The 17,951-nt window shown below is 41.4% G+C and overlaps 1 protein-coding gene across 3 annotated transcripts; it reads left to right on the forward strand.

Annotated features, from left to right (window-relative positions):
- The first annotated feature begins 121 nt into the window (after positions 1-121).
- LOC105383345 (KAT8 regulatory NSL complex subunit 2) lies at positions 122-15,473 on the forward strand. 3 transcript variants are annotated; one of them, XM_048621987.1, is made up of 12 exons: positions 122-259; positions 1,214-1,401; positions 2,515-2,726; positions 3,180-3,293; positions 3,804-3,901; positions 4,722-4,817; positions 5,186-5,270; positions 10,521-10,684; positions 11,575-11,720; positions 12,366-12,503; positions 14,315-14,446; positions 15,037-15,473. In XM_048621987.1, exons 2-12 carry the CDS (start codon positions 1,231-1,233, stop codon positions 15,124-15,126), a joined length of 1,446 nt encoding a protein of 481 aa, XP_048477944.1. In that variant the 5' UTR covers positions 122-259; positions 1,214-1,230; the 3' UTR covers positions 15,127-15,473. The 3 variants fall into 3 exon arrangements, with proteins under 3 accessions (XP_048477944.1, XP_048477937.1, XP_048477941.1); XM_048621980.1 differs by having other exon boundaries at positions 244-880; XM_048621984.1 differs by lacking the exon at positions 12,366-12,503 and adding an exon at positions 13,049-13,186 and having other exon boundaries at positions 244-880.
- Positions 15,474-17,951: the final 2,478 nt, after the last annotated feature.

Consider the following 17,951-nt stretch of genomic DNA (forward strand, 5'->3'; position numbering starts at 1 on the left):
TGTCGACCACGTTAACATTTGAGTGACTTACAATTTATAAACTTTGCATTTCACAAGAAACTCCATCAAAGTTGATTGATAACACGAAACTAAAATTAAATACTAATTTTTGAGCATACGACATGGACTGCAAGTGTGAATAAAGTTTGCGCCACAAGTTGTAATCGTGATAGGTATTTACACGGACGCCATTGCAAAAATCCTTGGTGAACGTAGTGAAGACTCCGGAGATATAATTGGTGATCTGCAACAAACACAGGTTCGTTTCACTCCTCCACTATATTTTATTTTGTGAAGTAGACTTTGCGCTATGTTATGTGCATATTTTTATAACATTTCATGAACTTTTTAACGCAAATAATTAACAATGAAATTACACACCAAAATTCTGTGTCGCACCTTGCAAATGGCCGACCCACCACTGAATTCAAAACACTTTGTTATTTTTTATGTAAACCTTATGATCCAGTTCTAGAAAACCATTAATTAATTATGGATAATTTGTTAATTATTTTATTTTACTGCTTTATCCCTAAAAGAGATTTATATTCGGGTGTTAAAGTATTTTGTTTGAATTAAAAGTATCTATCATGATAATCCTTTCCGCTTTCCAAATCTCTTCCCGCATTTTGTGAGAAAAAAACTAAAAATTTTGAAAACTTTGGTGAACTTGATATTTTGCTTGCGTATTTTTTTGTTTATTTACATTTATTACTTGAAATATTATTGTAATAAAAGTGCAATAACTAGTAGATTTGACCTTGATCTTGCGTGCGTATCGCTAGCGATTGATATTCGAACGCAGGCACTATGTTCTCCATAAAAAATGAAAATATTGATGAACAACTATTTGCCCGTCACAACATACGAGTTTCACAGCGTAAGTTATCTTTATCTTATTTATTTTGCTCACACTTTCATCTCCCTTTTACAAAGCGGTACGTACAAACTATAGATTTCCCTCAAAATCCGACATAGAAACCTCAAAAAACCCATATTTTTTTTTTTTTTATTTTTATTTATTTATTAACAAACACATATTGGTACATATCATATTGCTAACCCGAACATGTCTCTATCCTACAATTTTCTCAGATATCATTTACCATCAGAACCTTAAACCCACACAACCAACCCAACACAGCACACAAAATCTCTCCTCAACCCCACAAATCTTCCACTAACATCACAAAAAAACCTCAAAATTTTCCAGTGGACCCAACCACCAGCATGGCACAACAGGCTCAGAACTCCAAGAAGCTGATCCATCTGCCTAAAGTCCGCATGCTGAGCCGTGGGCGCCCGCCTAGCTCCGGCGTGCGGATCACTAATGTGAAGAGCATCAAGCCGCCCGACCCCGAGACCGCCAAGAAGCAGGAGGAAGATAAGCTGAGGAAGAAGGTTAGATGGATTCTGTTGTAGATTTTTGAGACATGTTAGTGGGATGTTAAGCTGCCTATCATAGTAGGGAAGTGTAAGGGTAGTGGCTGAGCCAAAAATTATTTGTACAAAATCTCTACTCTTGGAGTATTCTCGATAACTGAGCACTCCCTGTGCTTTTTACATTTATTATGGTGTAAAGTTTAAGAAAGTTAGGTATTGGAAGTGTACAATATGCTACTGTCCAAAATATCTGATAGCTGGCAGAGTTAAATGTTATGAAAACTACTAGTACAACAAAAGTATCCTTCATTTATTAAGGTATTTTTAAGATTGAGCAACAAGAATTGTAGGCTGTATTAAATTAGTACTGTTGTTGTACCTGTAACTTAATAGCTTGTAAGTAACTCTTTTATCCACCAACAAAGGTTGGCTAGAAGAAATTGCTTTTTGGCAATAAGCCAGCTGGTGTCGCCACCTATCTTTTAATATATTTACTTTCATAATTTTCGCAAGGTTTCGATCCTAAAATCCTTTTCCCTATTTCCGCTTATGTCGTGCACCGCAACGCTACGTGTGGCAACACTGTCTGCGCCACCCACAGACAATCAGTTCCGAAAACGAATTCATGGCCGCCGTCGCGCTAAGTTATTCGCGATTGAACTTATTTTCAAAATAGACGATTGGCTAGTTGCTAAAGTCTTCCGCTTCTTCTTTATTCGTGGTGAACCGCTAACCGAAGAATATCAGTGTGTGTGTTGAGTGCTGCAGTGCTTTGGATTGCTCTGATCTTTGATCGATCGAGCACGTGGCGCCAGGCGAGGGTCTGGAAGCCGGCCGCCTTTTCCTGGTCTCCTGAACTGCCTCCAGCGACCAGGTAGGTGCACGACACTTCATCAACCCTTTCCCTCGGTGAGACACCTTGCTGTAGTTTCTTTTATTTTTTTTCTATCGAAGGGACTCCGGCTTAGCGGCGTTACCACCTGCCATTGTATGCTTTTACTGTGTTTTTCAATTGTTATGTATTTATGTGTCTGAATACAATAAAGTGTTAAAATAAAATAAATATATAAATAATACAACAACATAGCACCCAGCCCGACCCAACTAATCAACTACTATTCTCCATTCCAGGTCCACAAAGAAATAGAAGCGAGATCCAAGTCCTGCGCGAACAAGAGCTATGAGTGTCTGCTCCCCGTGGTCACCGGCAGGGAGTACTGTGCCGAGCACATCCTGCAAGACCCAACCGCCCCGTACAAGCAGTGCTCACACACATATAATAATGACAAGCGGTGCCCACTGCCCGCTCCGGCGCAGCAGCTTAGTGACCGACGGGATCAGGGGTGAGTTGTGTTTGTATATTGTAGAGAGTTTCAAAATGAATGGGTTTGTGGTAGAGACAAAAAAGGTTAAAACCTACCAGCAGAACAAGCATAATGATTCTTATATATTTTATTGATTGATAGAAACACATGCTCTTTTAAATTTATTTAGTACTTATTCTTCATTCTTCAAATTAAATAGGGTATACATAACATATTTTGCTGACTGTACTTTAGTCACAAGAAAAAGTTCCATTTAACATAGTCAACATAGTGGTGAATTTACTTTCAATGATTATGTATTGCTAAATATCAGTATGAAGTATGCTGTATTCCTAAATTAACATCATCACGTCCCCACTACTGAGGCACGGGTCTCCTTCCAAATAAGGAAATGTTTCAGGCCTAGTCCACCGCGCTGACCTAGTGCGGTTGGTAGACCAAATATATAACTATAATCCTTAAACTCCTCAGGTTATGCTTCGAGCACGCCCGCGCGGCGATGGCGGCCCGGCAGCGCGCCGCCGCCCCCCCGAAACCCGTCGCGTCCACCGAGACGCTGCTCAACCAGCTGCAGCATTATATCAAGTGAGTTGTGTACCTTATATTCATCATTGACGTACATTTACTCAAAGGTTGAGTTTCATAGGCGTTTTTTCAATTTTCGTCGTTCGACTAGCCGTACTGCAAAATAGTGTGGCTTTAGGGTGCATTTCCACCAGATATGTGTTATGCAGCGATGATGTGAAAGATATACATTCCTATCAGTGCTATGCTATGTGGATTAAATCATATGATTGGTAGATATCAAAAATCCGTACTTGGCCAGCGTGGTGGACTAGGCCTAAACCCTTCCTCCATTGGAAGGAGACCCGTGCTCCAGCAGTGGGGACGTAATGGGTCGTGATGATGATGAAAAATCCGTAGCATCATAGCACAGCTTATATCTGGTAGAAAAGCACCCATACTGTACTGTACTATGCAGTACCTACCTGTGAGATCATTGTTGGACTTATCCAGCGCACAATATTCCCTAAAGACCGCGCTACCTCTGAAGTATAGATTAGTATATTAACAAAAACATTTGTTATATTCCAGACCGGAGCGCACCCGCACCTTATCCTGTGCATCATCAGTGTCGGTGGTGAGCGACCCCGCCGAGCAGGAGCAGCTGCCGGCAGCCGTGGACCCCTTCAGTGAGTAGGCTGATGAGCATTTATTGAACAAGGGTGGAATATTATCAGTGATATTCTCGTACAAATATTTAAATGACATAAACAATGTTAAAATCCCTACATTCAAACTAAAAGTCGCATAACTTTTGCAATGGCTGAACCGGTTTGCACGAAACCTGGCTAAGAACACTGGGGGTAACATTACATAACATACATTTAGGGGTTATATTACCTATGAGTCCTATGACCCTAAAGAAGCAAAAATAAAATCTGTTCAGCCGCTTGTGCGCTACGCTACCACAGACAGATGCACAAAAACTATTCTCCGTTCAGAAAAGGCCTCCTTTTGTCTGGGAGAATTTCTTATGATACTTTCATTATGAGATCATTGGGGTGCATGAAAGGAGCCCCCGAGTTACTTATTATCAATATCAACTGTACTTCATATGCATCCGGCGCACCCTAGGCAGTCAGTGACTGACGCTATTCTGACTGGTTAATCTTTTCATCACAGTAACAAACCGTAGTAGTAGTAAACAGTCTTTCGCACTACCTATAACTTTCTCCACAACACCCAAGGTTAGCTGGAAGAGAATGCTGTTAGCATTAAGTTCGCCTATGTACATATTTAGTATTGTGCAATAAAGTATTTAATAATAATAATAATAATAATAGTATAGCTCTCGTGTTTTTCATCAACACAGTAAGAAGAAAAACATACAATAAATCAAGATCGGTAAATGACCGAAAAACTTGGCGTACACATAATGTTGCGTATACCAACAGTGGGCGATGGACGGCTGATGATGATGAATTAATATTTTCAATTATTATTTCCCAGAACAAATGGACGCCGTGGCCGTGAACAACAAATGGTGTGCGTCTATAATGGAGTGTGCCAGCGCCAGCGAGAGCGACGCGGATAGCGTCACGTTAGGTAACTTACAATTATTAGAAGAAAGTCACCAAATATGGAATAGTGTCCTTATATGGAATAAGTACCTGGATTTCTCAAATCCCCGTTTAGCCTAAAACTATTGATAATTATAACAATGATATAAATGTCCCTGATTCCTCATGGAAACTCGTCTACCCCAAGGTGTGACCGAGTCATTATCACAAGGTACAGTTTTTAGATTTTAAGAACTGTTTGTAACCTTAGTTCTCCCGCCTATACCTAGTTATCCATAGACTGTACGAGCCTTCTTCTATTAATTTATTTGACTTTCGTTAATCATTTTTAATTTTACCTATAACAATTAAAAACCATATTTTTCTGACTAATAACATTGTTGTGTATTTCAGGTCGGGATGGCGACTGCCGCGGCGGCGTGGATGAAGACGAGGACTCTGTCGATGACGAACCGGACCACCCTGCATACGCACTCAAGTAAGCAGCGTCTACAAAATAATAAAACTTTATTGATAAAGTACACAACTTAGGGCCGATTTTTCAATGCTCAGATAGACAGATAGATAGCGTTTATTCGACAGATAGCGAAATATTACATTTTTCAAATGTCAGATAGAACTTATTCGTCCAATAACTCAGTTAACTAGAGAATAAATCTATCTGCTGCTTGGGCCGCCAGTAGGCCTACTCTTGGCACGCAAGACGTAAATTCATATTGTGTTAAGATTGAACACAAGTGTATGGCAATTTCAAGTTAGATTTGGCACTCCCGACATGAATTGGCTCACGATTCGTCTTGTGTTACGAATTGGTTCTAACTTGTGTTGCATGTGAGTCAATTTTGACAGTTACTCTGTGAAAGAATGAATGAAAACGAAAAAAAAAACAAATTGTCATTAAAATTCTTGTTGTCATGGCCGGTCGGTGGATTTTCATAATAAGTAACAACTTAAAAAGTTTAAAAACCAATATTATGGTAAGTTGTTCTGTTACCAAACGTGTTAGAATCATCTGTATATCCACTATGATCATTATAATGAACCTAGTTTTTCCCCACAGAGTTCCGCCACTCGGCCGTCGTACCGCCAGACGAAATTACTTGTAGAATATCTAGAAAGTAACCTAGGAATGGCCAGGGATCTTCTTAAACCGACCTAGGGAAGATAAAATTATGAAAAAATAGCATCAATGGCCTCGACCTTTAATGCGGTCGAAGGGTCTTGAAAAGATGAACTCCGCTGATATGCCTAAAGTAAGTTAAAATCTTAAGTTTACTTTTAATTGTGTTATGACTAACAAATTAAAATCCCCGTAAGCTAACTTACCCCAAGATGACCCACAAATCTTACTTTACTTAACTGTTTTCTTTTCATATTAAGTAAGTACTGGAATTTTTTATTTTTATTTAAATGTTAATGTGTAATTATTTTTTTCAGACTGAGGCATTCCATGGTAAATGGCAGGATCATAACATACTTAATGTCGAGGTGCAGCATCCTGAACCCATCATACCCAGGCCTGAACTATCAAGCCTCAACTCATCCTGCTCGCACCTCCCAGCGTAGATCCAGCCGCCGCAACCAAGTTGATGTAGAAGTAGACAGAGTGATGGCCATAGAGGAAAAGCAGGTAGAGGCCTAACTGCTGACAGCATAGGCTAATGCCCTAAAGCCTAAAGGGGACCTTGCAGAAGCTGTCCGTGATGGAGTCAATATCCTCATAGAAATTGTGCAATAGTTATCAAGAAATAACAAAGTTAAGTGCATCTAGTCCCATAACCAGCGTTACTAGTTATGGGTATAGATGCTGTTGTGCAGTAGTAGATGATGTGATGATTTAAGTAGATTTTATATTATTTTTCTTGTGACTAAAATGTTATTTTATATTAATACCTATCCTATGTCGAAGTATATGAACATTTTTGTTTTAAGAAATGTTAAATAATATTATAAAAAGTGTTCCTATATTAATATGTTCCTTATATTATTAAGTTTGCAAGTATTTCAACAGTGGTGGTGAAATTATTATTCTACAAAAGTATGTCGGTATGATTATTATAAAAATAAAGAATTCTGAAACTTACATAATGTTTTTATTTTTAAATCTTTTTCATTAAGTACTGGCATATTTACAAGATACTATAGTATTTAGGCATGTAGATGTGCTGGAAGTGGTGGTTCATCTCCATAGTAAATGGTGGATCCTTCCACCAAACCGGGTGTTGTGGCTTAACAGGCTGCTCTATTATATTCTCTGCGGGGGTGTACGTACCTGCACCTGGCTATCTCGAATGGAACAATTGTACATATCCCTAACGTCTAAACTGCCTTCCTATGCATGGACCATTTCCTACCATGCTGGTTCACTGCGGGTTGGTGGGTTCACATTATAATCTAGATATTATGAAAATTCTAGGTTGCCACAATGTTTTCCTTCATCGTAAGAGAGATGGTATACATTTAACTTAGAAACCATGTAAATTGTAGCGCCAAACAAGCTATTCCCACCATACTGGTCCACTGCGGGATGATGGATTCACATATTATCTAGATATGCAGGTTGCCTCACGATGTTATCCTTCATCGTTAGTGCAATGGTATACATTGTAATTAAACTTCATGTACATTGTAGCACCAAACGAGCTATAGTTCAGCTACTTTATTCACAAATCTCCACTCAAAAATTGTTTACGTATTTGTTCTTGCCTAGATATCTTGTCTCACGAAGTTTTTCTTTATCGTAAGAGGGATAATATAGGTACACACATGTAAATTGTTGTTCCAAACGAGCCATTACATATAGGTTTCACATATTATCTAGATGTGCGAAATCTAGACATGCAGGTTGCCTCACGATGTTTTCCTTCATCGTAAGAGCGATGGTACACATTGTACTTAAATTTAATGTACATTGTAGCCCCAAACGAGCTATAATTTAAGTACTTTATTCACAAATCTCCACTCAAAAGTTGTTTATTTGTTCTTGCGTAGACGACTTGCCTAAACACAAGAGTGAACACAATAACATCTGTCAAAAAGGTTGTCAAGAGTGCCAATTCCCAATTTGGACTAGATTTTGACGAGTTCCGTCGAAAACCGCTCAATAGTTAAGACAAGATGGCACCACCGTCGATCTCGGGAGTGCCAAATGACGAGAAGGCAAGATGAAACCAATACATTGCGTGCCAAGAGTAGGGCTACTGATAGGGCTTATTCGATTGATAATTTGACATTTGAGGTTATTGTAAGTTCTTTTTTGCGTTTATACCAATTCTAAACTACCGAGCGCAGAGAATAATCGTCATTTTCAATGGATATTTTCGATGATATTGATGATATGGCGATCGAAGAAGAGGCAGTAATGAACGAATATATTAATCCATTTGAAAGGAAAGTCACAGTCGTCAAAACGAGGCCTGATCATTATAGTATGGGGGATGCAAAAGAATTTCATCGCCGAAAGGCACCAGACTAGAAACATTATGTTGATTTATTTTCAATCATTAATTTTATAAAACAGGAATGTAGCAGCACTTCCTTCATAAAAAAATATTAAGGTACATATAGGCTGGCCATACACGGACAGCTTGAGCAGTTTGCCAGTGACCAACATACACGAACTGCTCGAGCAGTCAAATTCAACTGCTTCAAGCTGCCATTGATAACTGCTTGCAGCAGTTGTTATTGCACTTATATGCGCGTCACAATCGATGTTGTCGTCCATTGTAACAAATGAAGCGTGCGGACGGGAAGCGTCCTCGACGTGGAATGAAGAGCGCGGGGCCCGGAGGTAACTGCGCGAGACCAGTCGACAGCTCGAGCAGTCAGTGTATGCCTGGCGACTGCTTGACCGCACGATGAAATTTCACCGTGCTGCCGACTGCCCGAAGCAGTCGTAACTGCTCGAGCGGTTCCGTGTATGTGTTTACGTAGAAGACTGTAGTTTGCTGTGCAGTCGCAGCTTCAAGCAGTCTATCCTGACTGCTTCAAGCTGTCCGTGTATGGCCAGCCATAGTTTTTCATTTTACGATAAGTAGGTAGGTAACCTATGCTATATATAAGTATCTAAGACATCCCTCCGGCTTGGCGGGATGATCTTCAATGTCCAGTATTGGACTGCTATAGGCTGAGGAGAAAAGAGTAAATATAATAAAACATAGGTGTTATAATTATTTATTTCAGTTTTTATTTGTTAATTCTAAATTAAGGATATGTTGAATGGTAATGCTGGAGCAAATGCCTAACACCTTTTCTTCTACATCGATAAATGGAGGTGCATTTGAGGGCCCACCTCCAGTTTTGAACATCTCCTGCCTTTGCAGGGAAGACATCTTCTTCATTGTTTTTTTGATGCCCTCGTACTTTAACTTAAGGGTTTTCCATGAGCGGACACTTGTGGTTATACCACTGGAGTTAAAAGAAAACTCAATTTTCTTCCATGCAGTCTCCTTATCTTTATTTGTTGCAGCATCGGTCTTTTTATTTTCTATGACATGTTTGAATTTATCTACCAAACTCACTACACAGTAACTTCAGCATTATTAAAATTCGCTAAACGCTCTCTTTTTTGTGAAACCATTGTGATTCAAAAATAACAAATTTAAATACCAAAATCAAATCAACCAAACCAAACAGTCAGTGAGGCTTGTGGCTTGATTGCTCCATTGACAAAAGAATAAAGAGGACATGCCATATCAACGAAAAAAATGCGCTTACCTAAACTTTGGTGTCAATTAAAATGGTGGCTTTTTTCTTGAAAAATGTAAACAAACAAATTGTTTGACAGCTGAAGTACCTTGTGTTTGGATGTCAATCTTGGTCAATCAACATGGCGACCGATCGCAATGTTGTAATTTTAGGCAAAGACAAAACTACTGTTGTCCTTTTTTACGTACGATAACACCAATAAGTTAAAAAGAGACGACGATATATTTTTAAGTACCGATTTTTATGCCAAGTCCTCTTTATTCTTTTGTCAATGGATTGCTCTTTGCTTGACACTTGACAGTGATAGTTGACACTGACAATTGAAATAGTAGTCTGTCCTGCTTTAGCACTAGTGTCTGCGCATATACTTGTTTCATCTCTCCTGAGTTCAAATAGAAAAATCGGTAAGATAGTTATCTATGGAATAAATCACAATTGAAAAATGGTTAAGCAACTACCAGGCCGATAAACAGCCAATTAAAATTATTCGTTAGATAGTTATTTGACGTTTTATCCTGGCATTAAAAAAACCGGCCCTTATAATAATATACCTTATATGTGGGGGGGAAATCTCACGCACGACCATCCGTCCCCAAACTAGGCAGAGTCGGGTATCGGACAGGTGATATATCTACACAGAACATAAACACTCAAAACCTGAGTACAGAGATATCTATCTTGCAAAAAAATAACTGTCAATCCCGGCCGGGAATCGAACATTAGATTAGGCCAGCAAGCATTATAACATTAGAAAAAAAACCGAAAAAAACACGCACTCACGCCTTGTACTAATGTACTCCCATGCGGGGTAGGCAGAGGTGCATTGCTGCACCCAGAGAGCTTTTCGCCAGAGTGTTATGTTAGTCCAATGTAATAGGGGGCGGGCCTAGTATTAGATTAGATCAAATCAAATAATCTTTATTCGACATAAAATTTTACAACTACATGTTTGTCAGGCTTGGTAGATAAGGAGAAAAGATGGCAAGAAACTCCCCATAATAACTGAAACGTTTGTTTTCAGACGCGCCGGAGTATTCACAGCAGAAGAAGCGGTAACAGAAGCGAAGAACTGCCTCCAACTCTTACAGTCGGCCTACACGAGACAGATGCGGCGTCTACGCGCGTTGTTGCATCAGGCTAGATATGACTATCTGAAGGCGCTGAAGACTGAGAGAGAGACTTGCTGTGAGTAGAATTCCCTACGGAACCCCTTTATAAACGGAGCGCCTGTTACCCAGGCTTGCAGACTTGCTGTAACTAGACCGTTCCTGTGTTGTATTCTCTACATACACCCCTTTTCAACGGACTGCCTGCTACCCAGGCTTGTTGCTCCTGTTTAGGCTGGCTGAACTGAAATTAAGGTGATATGTACAGAGTTTCTGCTCGAAAGAACTACATATACTGCATTCGTTCTGACTTGGCCAAAAGGTAACCTATCTTAGTGTGTCTTTTTATATAGAATGAATGCAGTATACAGGAGCTGCTACCCAGGCATGCTGCTCCAGTTTAGGTTAGCCGAGCTGCAATTAAGGTAATATATACTGCATTCATCCTTACTTGGCACAAAAGGATGCAACTCTTACAGTCGGCCTACACCAGGCAGATGCGGCGTCTACGCGCGTTGCTGCACCAGGCTAGATACGACTATCTGAAGGCGCTGAAGACTGAGCGGGAGACTTGCTGTGAGTAGACAGGTCCTGAATACTTTTCCTACAGAACCCTTTTAGGTTCACTGCCTTTTTGGCGGGACCCTAACTTAGCCTTGAACTTTTCTCCATAAACGATGTAATATTATGTGCTTGGTTTTAGTATTATTGAATTTTTGCAGAACTTCTAAGGTCCTCTGACGGTATCCTATGGAAAGAATATCTAGATTCGGCGTCCTAAATATCTTGAACCATCGTCATTACTATAAAAGTAACATTATGAAATAAAATAAAATATTTGTAGTAAAGATGCCATAAATAATTCTAATGCCTAAATAGTTTTTTTTCGTAAATCAAGTTCAAGTTGAGTAGGATTACCCAGTCATTTCGGCTTATCATTTTTATAACACCTGTATATCTCACCCGCAGGCAGTATCAACTCGCAAGCTCGCTCCAACCCGCTAACAGCCCGGGAGCGTCGGCAGCTGAGAAAGCTGAAGGCGTATGCCAGTTTCCATAGACGACACGGCACACCGGCGGTATTGCAGAGGAAGCTCATGAAGAAACGGGCCAAGGTACGTCTTATCGTGATTAGCTTGGATGAAATAGTGCTGTTTCTTTAAGGTCACATCACATATAAGCGTAACGTAAACGGATCGCCTTTCTATTCTTCTGTCATCCAGACGTTCGCGAGATCGCGACAGAAGAAAAGAAAAGCGATCCGTTTACGTAACGTTCATGGTCATAAGCACACATAAACGTTACGTAAACGGATTGTCACCGTATCGCCGAGCTTGTCCTGAGGCGAGGCGATAACGTAACGATTCCCATTAGTGTGCTTTGCTGTAGATAATTTCATACAAAGAATACTGAATGATGACTTTCCGGATTGATATGTGTGCTGTGACCTTTAAGCGTATCGATTGATTGACAGCACGCTAATCTTATAATTAGGACGTAGACATCCACTGCTGGACATACGCCTATCCGAAGAAGAGCCGCAACACTCTGTCCTCGACCATCCTCATCCAGCCACTACCACCTTGAGTCTATTTTATTCCAATATATTTCTCTATATATCACCATGCTCGACGTGAATAAGTTGGCCAACGTTCTTCTCTAATTTGTTGTATAAGTTGTGTACTTAATTTGTGTGTTTTGAAGGCTAATAAATTCTTTCTTTCATTCAAATTTTAACAAACAACTCCCAACCTCCGCAGGTGAACGAGCCGCCCTCCAACCGGCCCATCCCGTCGCTCGGGCGCTGCGTGTTCTCCGAGTACGGCGCCCGCTGCGCGCTGCCCGCGCTGCCCGCCGCGCGCCACTGCCAGAGACACGTCATGTGCGACCCACAACAAGTTAGTAGAGTCTATAGTCGACCCACAACAAGTCATTAGATTAATATACTGTCCCCCTTATTCATAAAAAAAGTTACTGGACGAATTAGCTATTGAACTGTTTTGTCACTCTCTGTCAAAGAACAAATTGTTCTCTGTCAGAGAGGGACAGAACAGTTCAATAGTTAATCCGTTCAGTAACTTTTTTATGAATAAGGGGGTTAGTCTATAGTCGAGCTAGCTACAGCGATCGTAACTAAAACTGAGATTATAAGCTCCAATTTCGCGATAGCGGGCTCGAGTATAACCAGGGATTATCGATTGACTTTTGAAACATCTGTCAAGAATTTAATATGGAGATGACATAAAATTGATGAACCTGGTTACGATCTAACCCATTATGGCGAAATTGGCACTAAGCAACGCAAGACACAGTCAACCATTGGATGGGTGACCGATTTCAAGCTGTTCTTTTCTGGACGCTACCGTGCTTCGGACGGCGATTTTGACAGCTTGCAACATTGAATGTGTCAACCAGTATGAAAGTAACTAACAGTCGTCTGGAGGCGAACGAGCCGCCCTCCAACCGGCCCATCCCGTCGCTCGGGCGCTGCGTGTTCTCCGAGTACGGCGCCCGCTGCGCGCTGCCCGCGCTGCCCGCCGCGCGCCACTGCCAGAGACACGTCATGTGCGACCCACAACATGTTAGTAGATTACTATAATATGTGGGGACATCTCACACACAGCCGACTGCAAACTCGGATCCAATATATCGGATTTCAGACCTTTAATAAGCTGTTGCTGCTTCGGCCGCAGTCGTTAAGCCTAGTCAGAGGCGTTCGGGCCACTTCGGGCAGTTTGAAAACATGTGACAGTTGGGTTGCTCACTTACCCAACAACTCTCTCAGAACTAGCTTGCTTGTGTTGGGGTTCACCAACCCGCACTAGGCCAGCGTCAGCTTTGTTAGCTTTTTTGGTGGACAAGCAAGCTTGTGCTGACAGAGTTGTCGTGCAAGTGGGCAACCCAACTATCAGATGTTTTCAAGCTGCCCGAAGGCATGTGACTTGGCTTAACGACTGCTGCCGAAGCAAGAACTGGGACCCACGGATTAACGTGCCGTCCGAAGCACGGAAGCAACCGGAAAACCACCACTTGAAATCTTGGCTTCATTGCGTGAAAGAAAATATCAGAGAGTGTGGAGTGAATGATGATATGACAGAGGATAAGTTAAAAGGCGTGACATGACGCACCAAGCCGACCCTAAATAAGAAAAGTAAGTCTTCCTCTCTTACGCCTTCCTTCAGGTCTCATTTCCAACACTTTCTTTGTAACATAGTCATCTTCTGTCATTTAACAGTATACTCGTATCTCTAACCTCTCCATATCCTTCTAGCATCTGTTATGTGACTGTATCGGCCTTACCACAAAAACTTAGACAACATCTAACAGATGTTTAGGCCTTGGTCTCCTATTTACGCCGTAGGTCGCGTCCAGCGTCACGCCGTAGGCCGCGTCACGATGCTCACTATAGAAATGTACTGATGCGGTCTCCCTCACACGCCGACGTTTGGCGCGTAGATGTATGAGCATCGCGACGCGGCCTACGGCGGTGACACTTGACGCGACCTACGGAGTAAATAGGAGACCAAGGCCTTACCGCTGTTAAACGCCTACAAAATCTGTCAATTTTCGTTTTAAACACTTGTTAAAATATGTTTAAAGTTTTTTGTGGTAGCACAACATTTGTATGTCTAACCTCTCCATATCCTTCTAGCATCTGTTATTTGATTTATCTGTAAATCTCTAACCTGTGTTTATCTTACCCTTCCAGGTGTTATTCGTGGCGTGCGGCGACACTCGCGGCGGCGTGTCGTGTCGCGAGGCGGCGCCGCGCCTGCCGCTGCCGTCCGCCGCCTGTCGCTACCACACCGCGCCGCCGCATTACACAGCCTTCACGTTGAGAGTGAGTTTATAATAGTTATTTATGTACGGTTTATGTAGGGCTAAAACCCTTCCTTAATTGGGAGGAGACCCGTACCCTAGCACGTATATGTACGGTTCTATGTACGTACCTAGTTCTACAAACGCAAATTTATTAAATTATTTTTTATTAAACTAGTTTATCTTCGACGATAACGAACCCGTGTAGCCATGCCAGCTCATACACACCGTATGTGCGTTGTCGGTACCACACCGCGCCGCCGCATTATACAGCCTTCACGTTGAGAGTGAGTTTATAATAGTTATATGTACAGTCGCCTGCGCCTAAAAATACCCTTGTTCGATGTAATCATATATAGGCTGTTGCAAAAGTGTTATTCTAAGCGGAAAGAGAGTGACTCGGTTTAAATGTCGAGTGAGCGAAAATTGCCCCCCAAGTCACAAGTTCTTGTTTTAGCGAGTCGGGGACAAACACCAGAGCTGACTAGGGTTTTTCACCCTGTTAAAAGGATTGGTCAGTAATATACCCCTAAGCCGAGACAGACAAAATGCCTTGATTCCTTTTAATTATGCAGTTAACTCAACACTAACCCCCCATTCTCCCCTCCACAGAAAGACGGTTCAGACTCGGACTCGGAGACCCACACGGCGTCCACCGTGTCCCGCTCGCCGTCGCCGCCGCGCGACCAGCCGGACACCTGACGGTACATGGACCGACACTTCTATAATATACTGTGAACATGTGTGTGTAGTGGAGATATACGTCTATGTCTACACTGTGAACATTTGTGTGTAGTGGGGAGATACTTCTATAGTATTATGTGAAGATTTGTGTGTGGAAATAGGGGAGGAATAAGGAAGAAAATTGATAGACACTTTCATACCATGTGAACATTTGTGGCTAGAAATATTGGAGGAATTAGTGAGGTGGAAAGTTATTGAGTATACCTTTTGATGATAAATCTCCTTTCCACGAAAGTTTGTCTTGAAAAAACCGCAATTTGTACCTATGAGTTGCTATACAGCATGTTTCAATAGTGGTATACTTAGCCAAAAGGGGGTGAATCAGGGGGTTAATCTTAACAACTTTTATTCTATGACTTTTGGAACACCTGTATAGGTATAAGTTATGTAACTTTTGTTCTTGTTTGTGTACAAATTTATAAAGCTTTAGCACATCATTCCTGAATTCATAGCGATAAATATGTATGGTAAATCGGGTAAATTGTATCAAATGTAAGATATTATGTAGTCTGAGCCTATCTGAAACCTAGTTAAACATTGTGAGATATGGCGTTTCGACTTTCTCCGTGTTCGGCATCATAAGGGTCACAGTGACCGTTAAATAAAGTCCATTTTTCTCTCCACCTTTAATTTGCAAGGTGCGGGTGCCTATATAAATAGAGTGAGTCGCCCGCGCGCCTCAGTTGGTTTTTGATTTTTAACCGACTTCAAAAAAAGGAGGAGGTTCTCAATTCGTCGGGATCTTTTTTTTTTTTCTATATTTTTTTTTATGTATGTTCACCGATTACTCCGCCGTTTATGAACCGATTTTGAAAATTCTTTTTTTGTTGTATTGGGTTGAGCTCCCAGGTAGTCCCATTTTTTTTTCAGAATTTTATCTCACCCCCAAGGGTGGGTAAAGGGGTAAAAACAGGGTATGAATTTCCATTTTGGGCACATATTAACCGATTCTAATGAAATTAAGAACGTAAATATAGTTCTTATAACAAAAAAATATGATGGTGACCTTGATGATGGAAACGGAAGGCAGTCAGGGGAACTCCTCAACGGTATATAGCAACTACTTCGTGTTTAGGCTTGAATGATTCGTATTGATTAGTAGGACTTTTTGGTATCATTTGCACCTTACTTTTGATTGAAAATTATTACAAATAAACTAAAAACTATTAAATAAAATAATAATTAAAAAAATTAAAAAACCGACTTCAAAAAACCACTAAAATGTAAGAAATAATTTAAGGTTTACACAAATTCTACTCGGATGAGACAGTACAAATATACCTAAGCAGGAACTGTTCTTTTTTGAAGTTGGTGCCATATTTCTTCAGATTACTTTGTCACCGCACCAACATCAAAAAAGAACAGTTCCTGCTTAGGTATATTTGTACTGTCTCATCCGAGTAGAATTTGTGTAAACCTTAAATTATTTCTTACATTTTAGTGGTTTTTTGAAGTCGGTTTTTTAATTTTTTTATTGAAGTGAACACTTCGGCAAAATGGCTCAATGTAGCCACGGTTCTCGTCGGCTTCGCTCCGACGGGGAAAAATATAATATTGAATTTGCGGAGTCCTCGCTGCCGGGAGCTGTAGCGTGATGCGGACCAGGCGGCGCGGGGCCTGCCGGCTGCTGCGCACGCAGCCATTGCTGAGGATTTCGCAACGAAGGTTTGAGTTGATAAGCCGTGAGTAAAATGCTATTATTTACTGCTTTTAAAAGCTCAGCCACTGGTCATAATGCTCCGGCGCTTGGGGTTTTTATCCCACGCAGTAGGGACCGATTCAATAGTCGTGGTGATGATTGATCACATATTCTGGTCCTACTAGTGGCGCTTGAGCTAGATACTTACATTAATGACCGCTTTAAGTAAAGCATATGTTAATTTTATACAGGAAAAAATAATAAAAATATATTTTTCTACCCTCAATTTCTAATATTTTTAGAAAACAGTTGATAAAAACTTTGCTATTACAATAATGCACTTGATTATAGCTTATGTAAGGCTTTACAAACAGGAGCTTTCCAGGACCGTCATAGGATTTTTTACAGGAAGCACGTGGCTCCGAGTTTCAGTATGTTGGGACATTGTGGCATGTGCGGCGAGTAATGTGATCCGCCGGTACCTACCCGCTGAGGGTAGGCAGGCCGATTCGGTGAAATTGAAGTTTCGTGTAACCTGCACCCGGCCCTGTGCTCCTGCGCTGGCCACCGTCTCGTGCCACCTGCATCGCAGCGTACACCCGGTCCTGGCCCTGGCCACCGGTTTGTGGTACCTGCATCGCTGCATAGACCCAGCCATGCGCTCCTGCCCTGGCGGCTGTGTTGTCCCACCTGCATCGCTGCGCACACCTGGCACTCCTGTTCTGGTTGCCAGATCCAAACGCCCCCTGTCTGGGAAGATATTTTATGCTCAGCGGAACCGCCTGCACTATTGCTAGCACGGTCATCATCATCATCAGCCATCATTATGAGTGACTTATTTAGAAGGTATCGAGTAACGTGCGCTATTCATCAGTGATTTTGGCATATGCAGACGAACGTTTACTGCCAAGGTTGGTCATGTTAGCCATACAAGGGCACACCAACGAAGCCTGAGTAACCACCTGCAGTCGCCGTAGCCGCATCGGCATGGATGACGACAAATCGGGTAACGTGCACCGCTTCTAAAAGTGTTATAGCACTTCAATTGGATGCCTCCGCTGAGGTAGGGTATTCTATTAAAGCAGCTTTCTTCTGAACTGCCCAAAGTGACCTGTAGACTGCTCCGGGGATAGTTGTGCAATCA

Source organism: Plutella xylostella, chromosome 2, assembly GCF_932276165.1.
Source record: "Plutella xylostella chromosome 2, ilPluXylo3.1, whole genome shotgun sequence".
Classification (NCBI taxonomy): domain Eukaryota; kingdom Metazoa; phylum Arthropoda; class Insecta; order Lepidoptera; family Plutellidae; genus Plutella; species Plutella xylostella.